This window comes from Cricetulus griseus (genome assembly GCF_003668045.3).
Source record: "Cricetulus griseus strain 17A/GY chromosome 1 unlocalized genomic scaffold, alternate assembly CriGri-PICRH-1.0 chr1_1, whole genome shotgun sequence".
In the NCBI taxonomy this organism is placed as follows: domain Eukaryota; kingdom Metazoa; phylum Chordata; class Mammalia; order Rodentia; family Cricetidae; genus Cricetulus; species Cricetulus griseus.
In genome coordinates, this window is record NW_023276807.1 from 130,104,087 (window position 1) to 130,121,557 (window position 17,471).

The 17,471-nt window shown below is 36.6% G+C and overlaps 1 protein-coding gene across 1 annotated transcript; it reads left to right on the plus strand.

The window, feature by feature from the left end:
- Nucleotides 1–15,266: 15,266 nt before the first annotated feature.
- Nucleotides 15,267–15,555, plus strand: LOC100773540 (transmembrane protein 258-like). The gene is given in 2 exon segments (XM_035452311.1): nt 15,267–15,393; nt 15,396–15,555. Coding segments are annotated over 2 exon segments (216 nt in total). The 3' UTR covers nt 15,485–15,555.
- Nucleotides 15,556–17,471: the final 1,916 nt, after the last annotated feature.

Sequence of the window (17,471 nt, forward strand, 5' to 3'; positions counted from 1 at the left end):
TTAGCATGAACCTTGTTACCACTTCCATGTTTCTCCCTTTTGGCATGCAAATGTCTACCCTACTGTTGTATTTTGGCAACAGATAGCTTGTTTAATTTTGCAGGCTCACAGCTGGAGGTGTGTTTGCTTTAGATGAATCATAACTCCATCCTGACCCATATCTGATTTAGATATTTAGATGAGACTTCAGATTTTTTAGTTGATGCTGGAATGAACAAAGTCTATAGAGGCTATTGGGATACAGAAAATATGTTCTTAGTCTACCTGTGTTTCTATAATAACATACACAAGACTGGGAAATTGATAAAGAACACATTTTCTCACAGTTTCAGAAGTTCAGAAGTCCAAAATTAGACAGCAGGTTCAGTTGTCTGGTGAGAGCTACTTTTACCATCTTAGATGCACTTTGATTTGGAATCATCCAGAGGGAGGAATATCTTCTTATGTGGTAAAAGAATGAAGCTTTTTTATAATGGCCTTGATCTCATTCACAAAGGAGAAGCCCCTATAACATTAATCACTTCTTGAAAGCCCCACATATTTAATGTTCTTTTGTGGTGCTGATATCAAGCATGCGGCCTTGCACATGAGAGACAAGTGCTCTATCATTGAGCTGTAGCTCCAGCCTTAGGCAAACATCATAGTATATCACATTGGCCATTAAGTTTCAATACTGAAGTTTCAATATAACACATTCAAACTATGCAAAGTATACTTTGTATGTTAGAAAGACCTCAAAATCAGGAGGTAGGAGTGGAATGTGATGATCTGAATAATTGAGTCTGCCAACTATTGATGTTATGATATTAGGAGGTAAGACTTGGCTAGATAGTTAGATTACTCTATCACAACCTTGCTGAATGGGGTTGGTACCCTAAGCAGAGTACCAAGGTAGGTGTTTTGCTCATTCTGCTATTACCAGGACTAACTTTCTACCTACAGATACAGCATTGGGATAGGTTCACAGGGGCTCAGTTAATTTAGCCGGAATGTGTCAATCATATACACTAAAAGGCTAGTCTATGGTATTAAAGGAAGAATACCCAGAAATGTAAAACAAGAGAAAGCAAAACTCAACTGTCTAAGAGCAAGAGCAAACAAAAAAGTGTCAGGTTGTCATGTCTGAGGGAGAAGATGGATAAGTGAATACAAAAACCATAAAGAAAATGAATGCCTAAAATTTAAAATACAATACCTGTCAAGTTAAGTTGTATTACCATGATAGGGGATTTAATAAGAAAATTCTAAGCTAAGTATATTGGGACATTTAAAAGTCACAGAAAACACAATATGACATGAAGCAAATGATAAAATTATAATAAAATGAAAGCTTGTTTGGTGATATTAATGTCATAAAATAAACTTTATGGACCATAGTTTACAATGATAAAGAATATGTGAAATTCTTAAAGAAATCTAACTGACTGTGGAGACAAGATAATTGTAAATTTTATGAAATTCTTTTACAAATTGATAAATTTACCAGTGTTAATTTTAGCATAAAACTGCCCTTATTATGTTATAAATTAAAGGGCAAATAAAGTAATGAACACATAATGTTTGACTAGTATAACCAATAAGCTTAATAAACATATTATTTTGATGATATAGCTGACTGTGCATTTGTCTAAGATTTACAGATCATAGTTAAAAAGCTCAAAGAAGGAATGTAGAAATAGATGACTTGTTTGGTGAAATGCCTGCTCTTCAAGCATGAAAATTAGAGCTGAGATCCCTAGGACCCACATAAAAATCTGGGTTTTGGGTGTGCTAGGAACTCAAGCCTTGGAGCTGGTGTGGATCCAGGTGAATTTCTGAAGCTTCCTAGTCAGTCCGACTAGCGCAAGGAGATGTTTCCTGTGAGTGAGAGACTCTGTCTCAGAGAAGGTAAAGAGTGACCAAGGAAAGATACTCATTGTTGACCTCTAACCTCCAATTATATACACACATGTGCATATGAACCTGTGTGAACACATGCATAGACTCACAAACATATATGATACCCCACAGTTGGCATGCATGTGCACACATGTGAATTTACACCCTTGTGCTCATGTGCATGCACGTGTACACACACACACACACACACACACACACACACACACACACACACACACTCCTCAAAGTAGAGTTGGATTTTTAAAAGTCATTTTAGAAATCAAAATAGTTTACTGCAGTATATGTCCTTCCAATTAAAATAAAGCAATGTAATCAACAAGTACTTTTTTAAAAAATAAAATAGAAATTAAAATCCAGGGATTAGTTATTTCTTTCCTTGAAGCCACTGAGAATTATTTCTAATTTTTATGTTTAATGATGGTTTGGTTCCATAACTGGGTTTGAAACATGGGAAGTTTCATGAGTGACTTGAACTCAACAAAGCCAAATAATTTGCATTCCAGCAGGAACATTCTGAAACTTAACTTATGGAAAGCCTAAGACGAGGTGTTGAAAGGCATTTCAGCTAGATTTGTGTTTGCAAAAGTTCAGGGATTGGTCCCTCATTGGCAAAAGCACACGACTGTGTCCCAAAATAGAACAAAGAGTTATTTTACAAAGTTTGGTAATTTAGAGAATGGAAAGTTAACAAAAATCAAAGAGACCACACAACTGTCCACTAAAGGTAAATGACCATGATCACTGATGAGCTTGTGGTAAAGAGAATGAGATCCAAAGTGGTAAAATAATGATATCCAGAAACAAAAATGAAATTGGGATTGATATCAGTTCTATAAATCATAGCTTCTCACTATTGTTGGGAATGAACTGCCCTTAAGGAGTGATTTAGACAAAGTGCTCTGATTGTGTTACTTTGGGGAAATAATCAGTTATTTCTTTTCATGATGGTATAAGAAGTTCAGCTATTCTTCTGGAGTAGTTTAAATTTCACAACAACAGTGGATTTTTTCCACTTTCATAGTTAGAATAATGGAATAATGGAAAATTATTCTATTTTCCATAGAATAATGGAAAAGTAAAATACCATTGTATATGTGTATTTCAGCTATTCTTCTGGAGTAGTTTAAATTTCACAACAACAGTGGATTTTTTCCACTTTCATAGTTAGAATAATGGAATAATGGAAAATTATTCTATTTTCCATAGAATAATGGAAAAGTAAAATACCATTGTATATGTGTATTTCCTATTTTGCTAAATTAGATAGAGGCATTTAAAAACATTCGGCCTGTTTTCTGTGAGGACTTTTATCTTACAAAACCATAGAAGACTGATAGCAACCTTCTATTTATTCCACTTCATTCTCAATTATTACTTCTGATCTTATCTAGCCTTGGTTTAAGTTTATGAAGAAGCATAACTTTAGAAGAGAGTTGAATTATGATCTGCTTATCAGTTAAGAAAAAAGTATTTACAACTATGGCTTTGAGTTGTTACTTAAACATGGACTCCTTTCTCAGAAGATCATCGTATTAATTCTGCCTGACTAAACTGCATAAGATTTAATAAATTTCCCTACCACCCAACCACAAATTATAAGCAGACATCTGAAATTAGTTCTAAATACCACAATGAATTTAATTAGAATGTTGAGTAAAGTGCTTCAAATGATTGTCTTAGTCAGTGTTCTAGTTTTATTGCTGTTAATTATTTTTCTGTCATCTTTTTGATCTAGTCCATGTTTTTTTTTTTTTTTTTGGAGTGTAGGCAGAAGAAAAAAAAGAGATTTGAAGACATTTTTTTTCATATCAATGAGGTGAAGAAGATAGCGATAATTACCTCTTGCTATTTGATAATTACCAAGGTTTTTGAAAATGAATATATAGAACATATTGTTGACTCCAATGAAAGGTAAAATGATGAGACAATCAAAAGCTTGAGAAAACTGCATTAGAGTAATTCCCAGTGTAAGCTTCGGTTCAACTATTCTGTATTGTTCTTTTCTTCTCCCATCTCAGTTTCCCAATAAACACAATGTCATGAGTTTGATATTCAAAAGAGAGAGGATGTCATCACTGAAGAACAGACAGAAGAGGAGAGAACCAAAGAAAAATCATTTGACCACCATGAAGAAGAAGTTGAATGCTTTGTCTTTTTTACTTATGAACATACATGGAGGAGCAGTACAATAGTTTAGGATGTTAGTGGGCTTCATTGTAATAGACACCAGTTAAGCTACTTTTCTGGGTAAGCTTAATGTTAAAACTGGGAGAGATTCATTACAGATAAAGTACGCATAATGTCTACTTTAAAGACTTCTCAATTTTAGGATCACAAAGGTTCCTGCCATGACTTGTGACATCTAAAGCACTAGTAAGAGCAAAGATGAAGTGCCTACCCTACTCAGAAGGGGAGGGGTCTTATTCTTATCAGAGAGAACAGACCATGGTTTGAATAATTCACAGGTCCTTCAGCACAGTGAGAATTCAGAGCAGACATAAAACCCAGAGATATGTAAGATGACATTCCCTAATCAGATGAAGATGATACCTCCTGAATGTCAGGAAGGATTTCATATACATTTCTCCCTATAATCTGGATACTAACATTGGAATGAGGCTGTATGGGAAAGTTCTTCAACTGAGGAAGACTATCCTTGATGAGAAGCTTGCATTTTGACATGTTTAGATTTGGTCCAGCAGCAAACTGCATGTAAAAGGACCACACATAATTTAACATATTAGCTATACTTTCTCCATTAGAAAATTAGAATTTTAGAATAGTGAGCAATGAATTATAGCGAAACAAGAGAATTTGTTCTTATTTCTTATGTATTTCCAGCTAGGAGTCTTGGTGAAAGTCCTGACTTCTAGCTGTACCGGCCCATGCCAGTGGCTAGAATGCCTGGGTGCTTGCTGAGTGACCTGGCGATAATAGGAAAAATAAAGTTTCTTGAGGAAATCTGGCATACAGAGATCAGGACTGAATTCTCTTTAGAAGGGTCTGGGACTTTGAACTTGCAAGAACTGTTGGGGAGAGAGAAGAGCTACACAGAACATAGATGAGAAATAAGCCAACAGCCTAGCTCTAATCATTTCTTGAATGGAGCAGACATGCAGGGATCAAACTATTGTCCATTGTCTGGATTTTGTTACAGTTATCTATAAGTTGGTTGGTGTACTACAGACATATTTAAATTTTCACCAACATAATATCAAATATTGATGTGTTCTGTTAAGTAAACAGAGTATATAAAAAGAGAAATGAAGAATAAGAGCATTTAACTTGATTCTATCATTTTTATTTATGAACAATGTTATTTTAATAATTATTTTCCCTTCTAAAGTCTTTCTTCACTTAATGACATTTTATAATTTTATGTGCATTTTATCTCTTCCATTTTATTTTACTCTGGGCTTTGCTTTGTGAGGTATTTTAGGAGCCATTGAAAAACATGATTTTTCTACTAGGTCAGTGATTGACTTCATCCTAAAATTTTAGTACCTTCAGTTAATGAACCTAAGAGCATGCTCATTTAAGAATAGATGCTTTCTCTTACTATGGAGTAGATATCATCAACACTGGATTCTAACACAAGGGTTATATCAAGAAAAAAATGTCTTGTAAAAGAAAATAGTAATGGGGCAGGCAATAATTGACAAGATATAAAACTGAGACACAGCTTTGACATGATAGAAAGACAAGTTTGAAGGAGGCATGTTTACTCTTATGGAGGTCTCAGTTTGGGACACCAGAAGAACCTTGGTAGGTTCAGGATTCCTATCCACTCGCCATCCCCATTTTCTAATGGTAGCCTCACGAAAGACACCGATTCTGGACAGAGTGGGTGATATATTTCAAAGATCAACAACAGGAGCTGTTGCTCACTGTGGCCCCAGCACTCTCTCAGGTCCAGTCTGGTGACGACTTTGCCCTTTCATATCAAGACAGGTTTCTGCTTATGAGGTTGTAGCAATTTGTCTTTGGAACTAAGTTACTTTACCTACTTTATAAAAACAATAATAAAAAAGCAATCTTGAAGCCATCGTTTTAAAATGTAACGTTTGGTGCACTGAAATAAATGAACAATATAAGCTAGTGCTGGATTTAAATTTAAGACTAGGGGAAAGGTGACTTTGAAGTCCCATTATAAGTCTCTCCATCCCCATCGTTACATTTCGACACTGGGAATGTATTTTTAAATGCTTTCAGTCACCTTTGCTTGCCTTTCACAACTTTATCTCGGAGGTGACCGATCTTTCCTTTTGGGAAGCGTTACTCTCCTGCCAGCTTTGCATGCTGCTGCTGTTCATATATAATTGTGGCTCTTACCAGCTAGCACAGCGTTGGGTCCCTAAAATTTGTTCTGTATTTCTGCTGTCATTGAAGGCTATTGTTAAGCCCTTCAAGTAAAGCATTTAGGGTTGTACAGGTGGCAGGCATCACACACTGTGTTCTTTTGTGTCTGGGGCAATTTGCTGCTCTTTCAAACAGTTTTCTAGTGGACATAGTGTTTTTAAGCTGGAGAAGGAGACCTTTAAACTTTTCCTAGATTTCTGCTTGTAAAGACAATAGTACCAACTTATCTTTGGCTTAAATGTCTGTTACTTGATGAAAAATCATTAAAATGCAGTCTTTCAGTAATAAAAATGTTTGAAAAACAATGCCAGCCTTGATCTTATTTGGCAATAGTTAAAAAAATGGAGAGGGAGAGTCAATTGTCTTTAATAGTGTGGTCCATAGTAAGGCCATCATACTCCTGTAGAAGTCTACACATTCAAGTCTATACAGGCAGTACAAATATGACTCAGTGGATTTAAAGAGAAAAACCCCAGAGAATCCAATGTTGAATGGGTAAGGAACGATCTTGGAGGAATGGAGGAGATGTATACAATCAAAAGACATGATATTCCCAAAGAAGTAATACAAATGAAATAATAATATTAATGCCCATTGTTTTTAGAAAGTATTTTGAAGTAAAGCTTAATCAGAAGCAGGAAATAGAGACAGAAGATACCAATGGTTGTACGTCAGTATTTAAATACAACAGGAATTTGGCTGGAGTGAGCCCTTGAGGGTTTGAGAATATGTTTATCTATAGACATCTGCCAGTTTTCTGATAGGAATATGTTCTCCATACAAATACTTTGTCAAAGAAGATATTAGTTTTTAAAATGTTATTTCTTTTAGGTAGCCTTGATATATCATGTCACTAATGAAAGGAATGGCTTTGAAAAAGTTGAATATTGAAGTCTCATTCATGAATCATTGTTTTAAATGAAATTCTCAAAATCTTTATATTGTGATTTTTCTATTCTCAGCTATGTTTCCTCTGCCCCCAAGGGAGGAGAGGTTGATCCTATTGCAGTGCTGTGGTAGGGAGTTGAAATAGGTCCTTAAATTTAAAAAATTATAATGTTCTTTTGTCTCTATTTCCAAAGTTGCCAGGATGCTATGGATCTCAGATTGGAGGTTTATGGGAATCTGTTAGTGATGAGGGAGCATAGTTCTCTTATTCAAAGACCTCAGTTTAGCTCCTTAGATGTAGGTGAACACTTCTCAGTATTGTATTTTCCTACTAGCAAATGCTGGCAAAACACCCTCTAGACAGGACCAAGTTACCAGTAGGGAATAAATTGCACCAGCCTTCTTCTGCATAAATGATACTGATAGTTTTCTCTTTTAAAATATTTCTCCTCATTTTGATTTTTTGGCTTTGGCAATGAATGGTTATGGCATATGTGTATATACAAATGTAGTTTGGTCTGGAATACTGCCCAAAGTCTCATGTGTTAAGTATGCTTTTAGAGGAGTTGGGAAACAGTGGAGTATTCATGTGGACAGCAGGGAAAACAGAGCTCTGTAGAGATGAAGATATAAAGCTCCTCCACAGACACACAAAGAAGCATGGGTCCTTCCTGAAAGACAGGAACACCCTGCCCCCCCACCCCTGCCCCATTTTGTTTATGCTTTTCAAAGCTAGTAGTTCTTTTTTTTATCATTGCTTTATTTGAATTAGAAACAAGATTGATTTACATGACAATTCCAGTTCCCTTCTCCCTCCTGTCCTCCTCTACCACTCCCCCAACTAAAACCCTACCTATCACATACCCTTTCTTTTATTCTTCACCTGACTCAATCTTTGTGCTCCCTCATGACCTCTGCATCCTTCCTCTTCTTCCCTTCTCATTCTCCTAGCTCCCTTGCCCCTATTCCCATGGACTCAATTTGCTCAGGGGATCTTGACCCTTTCCCCTTCTCCAGGGGACAATGTTTGTCTCTTTTAGGGTCCTCCTTGTTTCAAAGCTAGTAGTTTCTTTCTTCTCTGGGATAGGATTCTAGAATGCCTTATTCTACACGTAGAGATTGCTTATCATCATAATGTTTCTAAAAGGAGAACAAAACTTCTAAATTCAGATGAAAACAGGGCCCTTTCCTTGGAAATCTCTCTCTACTTTGGTCATTGACAAAGTGGAATGTTTTCTAGATGCTGAATATCTTAGACGCTGCATTTATTCTGGCATTTTTATGGGAATATATATGTATATGTATATATAAGATCCTACTCCTTAAATAATCAACATGTGGTGTCTAATTTTTCCAGAATCAAATGTTCAAGTATAGCCACATACAATGTGCTACTAAATATATTTATCTATTTATGATATATTGAGACTACTGAATCTCTGTTTTCTTTTCTTTCTTTCTTTCTTTTCTTTTCTTTTTTTTTTTTTTTTGAGACAGGGTTTCTTTGTATTGCTTCAGTGTCTGTCCTGGAACTCTCTCAGTAGACCAGGGTGGCCCCGAACTCATAGAGATCCACCTGCCTCTGCCTCTCCGAGTGCTGTGATTAAAGGCATACACCATCAATGCCAGGATTAGAATCCCTGTTTTCATTTACTGTTCAAAGTGTGAAGTCTTTGTATAATCTCATTCATCATAGTCAAAGATTGGATATTTCAAAAAATTGGTCCTAGCACCAAGGCCTCCAATAGCTTGAAACTTTCAGCAGTCAGAAGTCTCTAGGATATAATAAAAAGAGATTTGACCCCCAAGAAAGCCTCTTTTGCTCCCAACCTGGAACAATACAAGCCACTGGCTTTTACAGACTTTAACATTCAGATTAGTGGATTTTAACACCTTGCAGTCTCTCAAGATGCAAAAGTGTGGCCTTCATCATATTTATTGAGTCAGTGGGCCTTGGTTTTCCTCTATTACATCTCTTCCATAAGGTATCTAGAAGATTCTATTAGGTCAATGTGGTTCTTTTGAGTCAATAAGATATATTAGAATTCTTTTTCAATGTTGTAAAGAAGAACACAACAACAACAACAACAAAACAAAAACAAAACAAAACAAAAAACCCAAAATGGTCTGAATGCCAAGCATCACAAATCACTTATCTTAACGTATCCTTTATCCTTTCCCAAGTAGTTCCATCTGTGGGAGCAGAGTGAGAAGACTGAGGGAATTATCACACATGTGGTATATTTAAAATGTAATTTGAAGCATTTAAAATTTATTTAGTATGATACTATTCAGAGATAAATAGTTAATCTTGAGGAATTTGACATGTTCCTGTAGTTATCTGTAGTTTAATTCCATTGTAGTATAAGTATACTTTGCATGGTTTGTCCCGATGACTTCATATACCTGAATTTATTACCTTGGTGATTGCTGCATATGAGATTGAAAGGGTTTTTTGGTCTCCTTGAGTGACTGGACATTTATTTTATTTATTACTTTATTTCTTTTCTTGCTTTCCTCTATTCTTCTCCTGACTCAATCTTCCCACTTCCTCATGTCCTCCACCCCATTTTATTTTCCCCATCTCTATCTTCTAACTCCCTCTTCCTCCCCATGGGTGTTCCCAATTAGCTCAGGAGATCTTGTCACTTTCCCCTTCTCCAGGGAACCCTGTATGTCTCTTAGGTTCTCTGGTGATATGAATTGTAGGCTGGTATTCCTTTGCTCTATATCTAATATCAATATATGAGTGAGTCCAAACCATGTTTGTCTTTTTGTGACTGGATAACATCACTCAGAATGGTTTCTTCTAATTCCATTCATTTGCTTGTGAATTTCAAGATTCCATTTTTTTTTCTGCTGAGTAGTACTCCATTGTGTAAATGTACCACATTTTCTTTATCCATTTTTCAGTTGAGGGGCATATCTAGGTTGCTTCCAGGTTTTGGCTATTACAAATAATGAACATAGTTAAACAGATGTCCTTGTTGTATGAATGTGCTTCTTTTGGGAATATGCATAAGAGTGGAATTGTTGGATCTTGAGGTAGACTAATTCACATTTTCCTGGGGGACTGCCATACTGATTTCCAAAGTGGCTGTACAAGTTTGTACTCCCACAAGCTTTGGAGGAGTGTTCCCCTTTCTCAACATCCTCTCAGCATAAACTGTCTTTGGTGTTCTTGATATTAGCCATTCTGACAGGTGCAAGATGGTATCTCAGAGTTGTATTGATTTGCATTTCCCTGATGGCTAAGGATGTTGAGTACTTTCTTAAGTGTCTTTCAGCTATTTGGAGGATGGGAGGGAGAGGGAACTGGGATTGATATGTAAAATAAGATTGTTTCTAATTTAAATTAAAAAAATCTAGAGAAAAAAGAAACACCAATATTTTCTAAGACTCTGCTATACAGAGTCTTAGAAATTATTGTAAAACAATAATTAATTAAAATACGGTTGTCACCACAAAAAAAGCCACATACATGTATACATTCTTATTTCTACCCCAACCAAAATAAATAAATAAACCTTTTGTTTTGGCAAAATTGCCAGGAGTTTTGTTATCTCTGTGTCTGCTTGTTTGTTTTGAGCTATTCACTTTTGAAGGAATTCTGTTTCTGTGGACTAGCTATTTAGGGCTGTAAAGTCATTCGTGAATTCATCACATGCTGATTGTCCTTTTATTACCTGACACAGAGATGCCTCTGCCCCACAGGCAGAGCTGAGCTTATTGTGCTTATCAAATTTCAAACATTATCAAGATGCATTATGTGTCTTTATCACTCTCATTCCTAACAATCAATAGAAAGATACACTCAACTTTCAACATCCATCCCTGACTTCACTAAATGTTTCTGGGTGTCTCTGATGCTGGTTTCCCTGTCTTTTCTTTGCTCTTCAACCTATGTATCTTCCACAAGCTGCTTCTGCTTCATCTCATCCTTGCTTGTCTGATTTTTTGCAGCCAGATTTGTTTTAGCTCTTCTGGTCATCTGTTTGCTCCCCAGAAACTTGCTCTGAGGTTATTTCTTAAATTCTGTTGCCTCTGAGTAGGCTTTATTTTTTTCCACTTGAAGAAGGGAAGACACTGAAATACACCAGAAGTATTCATACTAAAGACTTGCGTAGTATTTTCTATCAGAGCCAACAAATGTCCTTTATTATAAATGTACATTTTTATATGTACTGATTGGTGTGGTGTGTTAGAATATTTTGAACTAAAATAGTCTGGACTTGGATTGGGAGTTAGGAACCTCTAATTATTTCCCCAATCCTATGGAAATTCAAGCTTTACATGCTATCCATGTGAAGGAATAGAATTGCTAATCTCTGGATCAAATGCAAATGTGCCAAAAGTCAAGGCACAATACTCAGCAACACATGAATACCGCTTGAGAACCATTATTAAGTAAACCTTCATAATTCAGGGTGAGAGAACATATAACCCTGCCTAAAGAAGGATCTTAAATAGCAGAGTGCTACTGTCTTTGAGTTGGAAACCATGATACTTTACATTTTACTTGTCAGTATCTTAAACTGTAATCTTTAAATCTCCTTAATTATTGTTTGATTCTTCATTTTTTAATACATACACATATAAAACTTAAACAAAGATCATTACTCTTTCCTTGTCTCTGTGACCCTACTCCACAATATCCCTGTTGCCTTTAGTTATTTTTTGGCTTTCCAGTAGAAACTATTTCAATAATCCTCACAAGCTGGAAGCAGAATTAGTGTGGCTTTAGCATAATAAATCCTAGAAAAGAACTTATTTTTATCTTAATTTTTTCTAAATGTATTTGGAAGCATACTGATTAGTAGATGCTTAGTGACACTAATTTTAGTTCAATGCCTAGTCCTCTTTGGAGAGAAAGCTATGCAAGTAGTCTATGGAAAGAGCAATCATTTTCATCTGGTATAGGATGTTAAAAAAATCAAATAGCTACATTTAAAATACATGAATTGCTAATTCATCTGAAAAATATGAAAATTCTCCTGAAAACTGATGTTTTTATGTAGACAATGTTTCATCCAAGTCAATAAATAGATATTTAATTTGGACTATGAGCAAAGTTATAGAAAAACACTATAAAATGACAATAAATGGACTTCTTTAGATTAGCTAGAATATACACACACAAACATCCATAGATAACATAGATAACATCTTATTCTTATGTAGATCAGGAACATGCAAGTTTCTGATGCTTATAGACTGTAAAGAAATAGTATCAAAGAAATAGAAGGCACCATAAATATTGTCTATTCTATTACTTTCCCTAAGTTCCTTGCTAGCAAATGTTTTCCCAAATTGTATTTATGACATTATCCATTACCTAAAAGTAATTCCACCTAATATTGAGCTGTTTCTTGAAACTTCTGCCTTTTAGCCTTGTTTCCTCTGGGGCTACACATAGAAAGTAGACATTCTGTTTCTGAAGAAAGTATGAGATGGTTAAAAAGAGTGTTTATTTTTCCTACTAAACTTTTCTTCTTAAGTATGGCAACTCTGATTCAGTCAGTGGTGTCCAAACTGTACTGTGTACAATTCATATCCCAGTCATTCACTCCCCAATGTCCTCTACATCACAACTGGAATGTGTTTTGTTACTTCAGTGTCCAACACTAAAGAAAATAATACAGTTGACTAGACTAAGCTTATTTTATATATGTTCCTTAAAATGTTCCTAAAATTGAAATATCTCTAAAGAGAATAACAATTGTACGTAACCTTTCATGTAAAATAGTTGTGAAATTCATAATATTGTTATCTTGTTATGTTTTATTCATATATTGAGCAGCACTATAAGATAAATTCTTAATGAATATATTGATTTTCTTTTTTCCATTTTTTATTTAAATTAGAAACAAGATTGTTTTACATGTCAATACCAGTTCTCGCCTCCTCCCCTCCTCCCCTGCACCTCCCCCCAACTAATACCCTACTTATTCCATATCCTTTTTGCTCCCCAGGAAGGGTGAGGCCTTCCAGGCTGGATCTTCAGAGTCTGCCATATCCTTTGGGATAGGGCCTAGGCACTCCCCCAGGTGTCTAGACTGAGAGAGTATCCCTCTATGGGGAATGGGCTCCCAAAGTCCATTCCTATGCTAGGGATAAGTACTGATCTACTACAAGAGGCCCCATAGATTTCCTAGGCCTCCTCACTGACACCCATGCTCAGTGGGTCTGGATTAGTCCTATGCTGGTTTCCCAGCTATCAGTCTGGGGTCCATGAGTTCCCCCTTGTTCAGGTCAACTGTTTCTGTGGGTTTCACTAGCCTGGTCTTGACCCCTTTGCTAATCACTCCTCCCTCTCTGCAATTGGATTCCAGTTTAGTTCGGTGTTTAGCTGTGGGTGTCTGCTTCTACTTCCATCAGCTACTGGATGAAGGCTCTAGGGTGGCATATAAATTAGCCATCAATCTCATTATCAGGGGAAGGAATTTAAGGTAGTCTCTCCACTGTTGCTTAGATTGTTAGTTGGTGTCATCCTTGTAGATCTCTGGACATTTCCATAGTGCCTGATTTCTCTTTAAACCTATAATGGCTCCATCCAATCTGGTATCTCTTATCTTGCTCTCCTCTATTCTTCCCTAGACTCAACCTTCCTGCTCTCTCATGTCCTATTCTTCCCTAGACTCAACCTTCCTGCTCTCTCATGTCCTCCCCTCCCCACCTCTTCTCCCTTTCTCTTTCTCCTAACTCCCGCTCCCCTCCCCCCATGCTCCCAATTTACTCAGGAGATCTTGTCCCTTTCCCCTTCTCCAGGGGACCATGTATGTCTCTATTAGGGTCCTCCTTGTCTCCCAGCTTCTCTGTGGTGCTTGTCGCACCTATCTTGACCAGCAAGAAGGATACGACCACAACTCTTCTTCAAGCAGTTTATTCAGGAACCTTGTACATCAGCTTCTCCTTCTTCTTTTTCCTCAGCTTCTCTCTCTGCTTCTATCTCTCTCCCAGCCCCCTGGCAAGCCCTTAAAAGCAAGCTCATTACCCAATTAACTCATGCCACCTGGCAATTCCGGATAGCAAGCTCATTACCCAATTAGCTCATGCCACCTGGCGATCCCGGATAGGTCACAGCTGGAGGAGGCACACCAGATCCACTAAGCACTTCCAAATAAGGCTTGTTTACAGCTAAGCTCGGTCTCCCTGGCATCCAGCCAGGCACCATCTTGGGGCTGTGGCTCCCCACAGTGGTGTGGACTGGTAATCCTTTGCTCTATGTCTAAAATCCATCTATGAGTGACATACCATGTTTGTCTTTTTGTGACTACCCAGTCACAAAACGACTACTCGGTCAGACTACTCGGTCAGAATGGTTTCTTCTAGTTCCATCCATTTGCCTGTGAATTTCAAGATCACATTGTTTTTTCTGCTGAGTAGTCTCCATTGTGTAAATGTACCACATTTTCTCTATCTGTACTTCAGTTGAGGGACATCTTGTTTGCTTCCAGATTCTGGCTATAGACACATAAGAAAGTGCTCTGCATCTGGGTTCCAGTTCAGATTGGTGATTACTTATGGGTGTCTGCTTCTACTTCCACCAGCTGCTGGATGAAGGCATGTAAGTCAGTCTGTGAAGAGCACAGAGCTCCAGACCAGGCTGGTGAAACACACAGAAACAGCTGACCTGAACATCCTGAAACTCTTGATCCCCAATTTGATAGCTGGAATACCAGCATGGGACTGATCCAGAACCCAGGAACATGGGTTTCTGTGAGAAACCTCAGAAATCTATGGGACCTCCTGTAGAAGCCCAGTATTTATCCCTAGCATAGCTGTGGACTTTGGGAGCCCATTCCATATAGAGGAATACTCCCTGAGCCAAGACACACGGGGTTGGGCCTAGGCCCCATCCCAAAGGATACTATAGACTCTGATGACACCCTATGGAAGACCTCACCATCCAGGGGGAGCAGAAAAGATATGTGACAGATAAGGTTTTAGCTGGGGGAGGTAGGGGAGGACTGGTGGGAGAAGGGAACTGGGATTGTCATGTAAAACAATCCTGTTTCTAATTCAAATAAAAAAAGTTGGAAAAAAAAAAAGAAAGTGCTCAACCCTTGCCAATGTGTTCTTCCAATGGTGGACCAGTGGTTTATTGTGTGCAGGGCATAATGGAGCTCGAGGCTATGAGTCAGTACATGAGCCAGGTCAACCCGGCTGTCTTCCCACAACTGACTATGGTACTTCTGGACATCGGCATGTTGTTTACCGCCTGGGTCTTAGTTTAGGAAGTCACCTCCACAAAGAGCTTCTCATCTCCTTGGTGGCCTCTCTCTTCATGGGCTTTGGAGTCCTCTTCCTGCTGCTCTTGGTTGGCATCTATGTATGACTTCCCAAGGGTACCCACCAGGCAGCTTCATCAAGTCCCTGCTTTTGTAAATTAATTTTTTACATTGCTACAAGAATTCTACCTGCTGTTTACAATAAAGGCAAAAAAAGAAAAGAAAAGAAAAGAAAAGAAAAGAAAAGAAAAGAAAAGAAAGTTCTCAACATCCTTAACCATCAGGGAAATGGAAATCAAAAGAACTGTGAGATACCATCTTACTCCTGTCAGAATGGCTAAAATCAAAACACCAATAACAGTTTATGCTGGAGAGGATGCAGAGAAAGGAGAACACTCTTCCACTGCTGGTAGGAGTGCCAACTTGTACAGCCACTTTGGAAATCAGTATGGTGATTCCTCAGAAAAATGGGAATCAGTCTACCACAAGATCCAACAATTCCACTCTTAGGCATATACCCAAAAGATGCACATTCATACTACAAAGACATCTCTTCAACCACGTTCATGGCAGCATTATTTGTAATCTGAGAAGTTTACAGAACCTGGAATATATTGATTTTCAATTAATAATTTTAGTCCCCTGGAAAAGGTTAACTAAACCATAGTTTATAACTACTATTTTTATCTTTCCTCAACATGATGACAAATAAAGAATAAAACAATTTTATCAAAGTGGCATTACCTGGGATTTCATTTTAATCCTTCATTGACAAAGGAAGCCCACTTCTGTTAAAAAAATCTTCAAGTCATTCAAGTTGATTATAGTCAAACCATTTATCACCTATATTCAATATGAAGCCATCCATGATGTCAGTCACGTTCCAAATTCTGAGTAGAGATAAAAATGAAGAATAAGTTTTGTCACAAATTGGGGAGAACAGAAGAATATGAACAAAATCATTAGAAACAGATCTTCAACAATATTAAGCTATATGAATTATACCTTATAAAATACATGCTGGTCATAGGAACATGACTATTTACTGTAGCCAGATATCATCCCTTCACCCCCAGTTACATTGTCTAGAAAATAAAATAAACTTATAGTGAAAAAATAAGTATAAAGCAGCTCTATTTGTAAAAACAAAAATCTTAGAAAACTAATGTATGGATGCTTTTAACTTAATTGCATTGTGTTAATGGCATTATTTATCAATCTGATTGTTCAATTTATATATTAGTCCTTTAATCTCTTGTGATCACTTATGATCAACTCAAGGGATATTTAGAAGTCCTTAGAATCCTTCATCACTAAATAACAAGTATATAACTTCTTTAATCCACTGTCCATAGTATATTTTTTCCTAAATTCTAGGTCATCTTTGATTAGTTTGAAGTGTTTATTCATTTAGATGCCTGTAAGCTAGTTATTTCTCTTAGTTGGTGTAGTTTGGAGTTTTTGTTTGTTGGTTGGTTTAGATAAAACATTTAAAGGTTGATAGGTCTGAGAAGTTTACAGTAAATTTTTGTTGTTTTTAGTTTGTCAGCTGGATTTATTTTTCTTTCATCACAATGAAAGACATTTTCTCAGTGTCTCTTCTACAGAGAAAGCAATTGAGTTTGTTGCTATTTCTTAATGTAGTACTATAGCAACTCAGACATGAAAGGAAATTTGAACCAAAATACCCCCATTTTTAATGTTACTATCAGTTTTCATTAATAACTATTAAACATTAAACAAATATAATATTATTTGAATCAACTATACTGAAGTAATGGAATTCAGCTGACTTCTTTGAGAGTAGCTGATTAGGGTGTTTTGGCTTGTAGATTTGTTGCCACCACTGATTATTAATGCTGACTTTCTACAAAGGTTATTGAAAACAGTGTGCCTTGGTGAATCAAAACAAGAAATGGCTATATTATTAATAGAAAAATGTTAGCTGAGAGCCACACTTTAATAAAAAGTACAAATATACAACAAAAATGTTGTTCTTAGTATTTTAAATCATTCAATGTAGTTACTGTTAGGGGATTAATTACAGCATAAGTTTGTAGTTTAAAATCATGAAAAATTAATTGTGCCTTCATT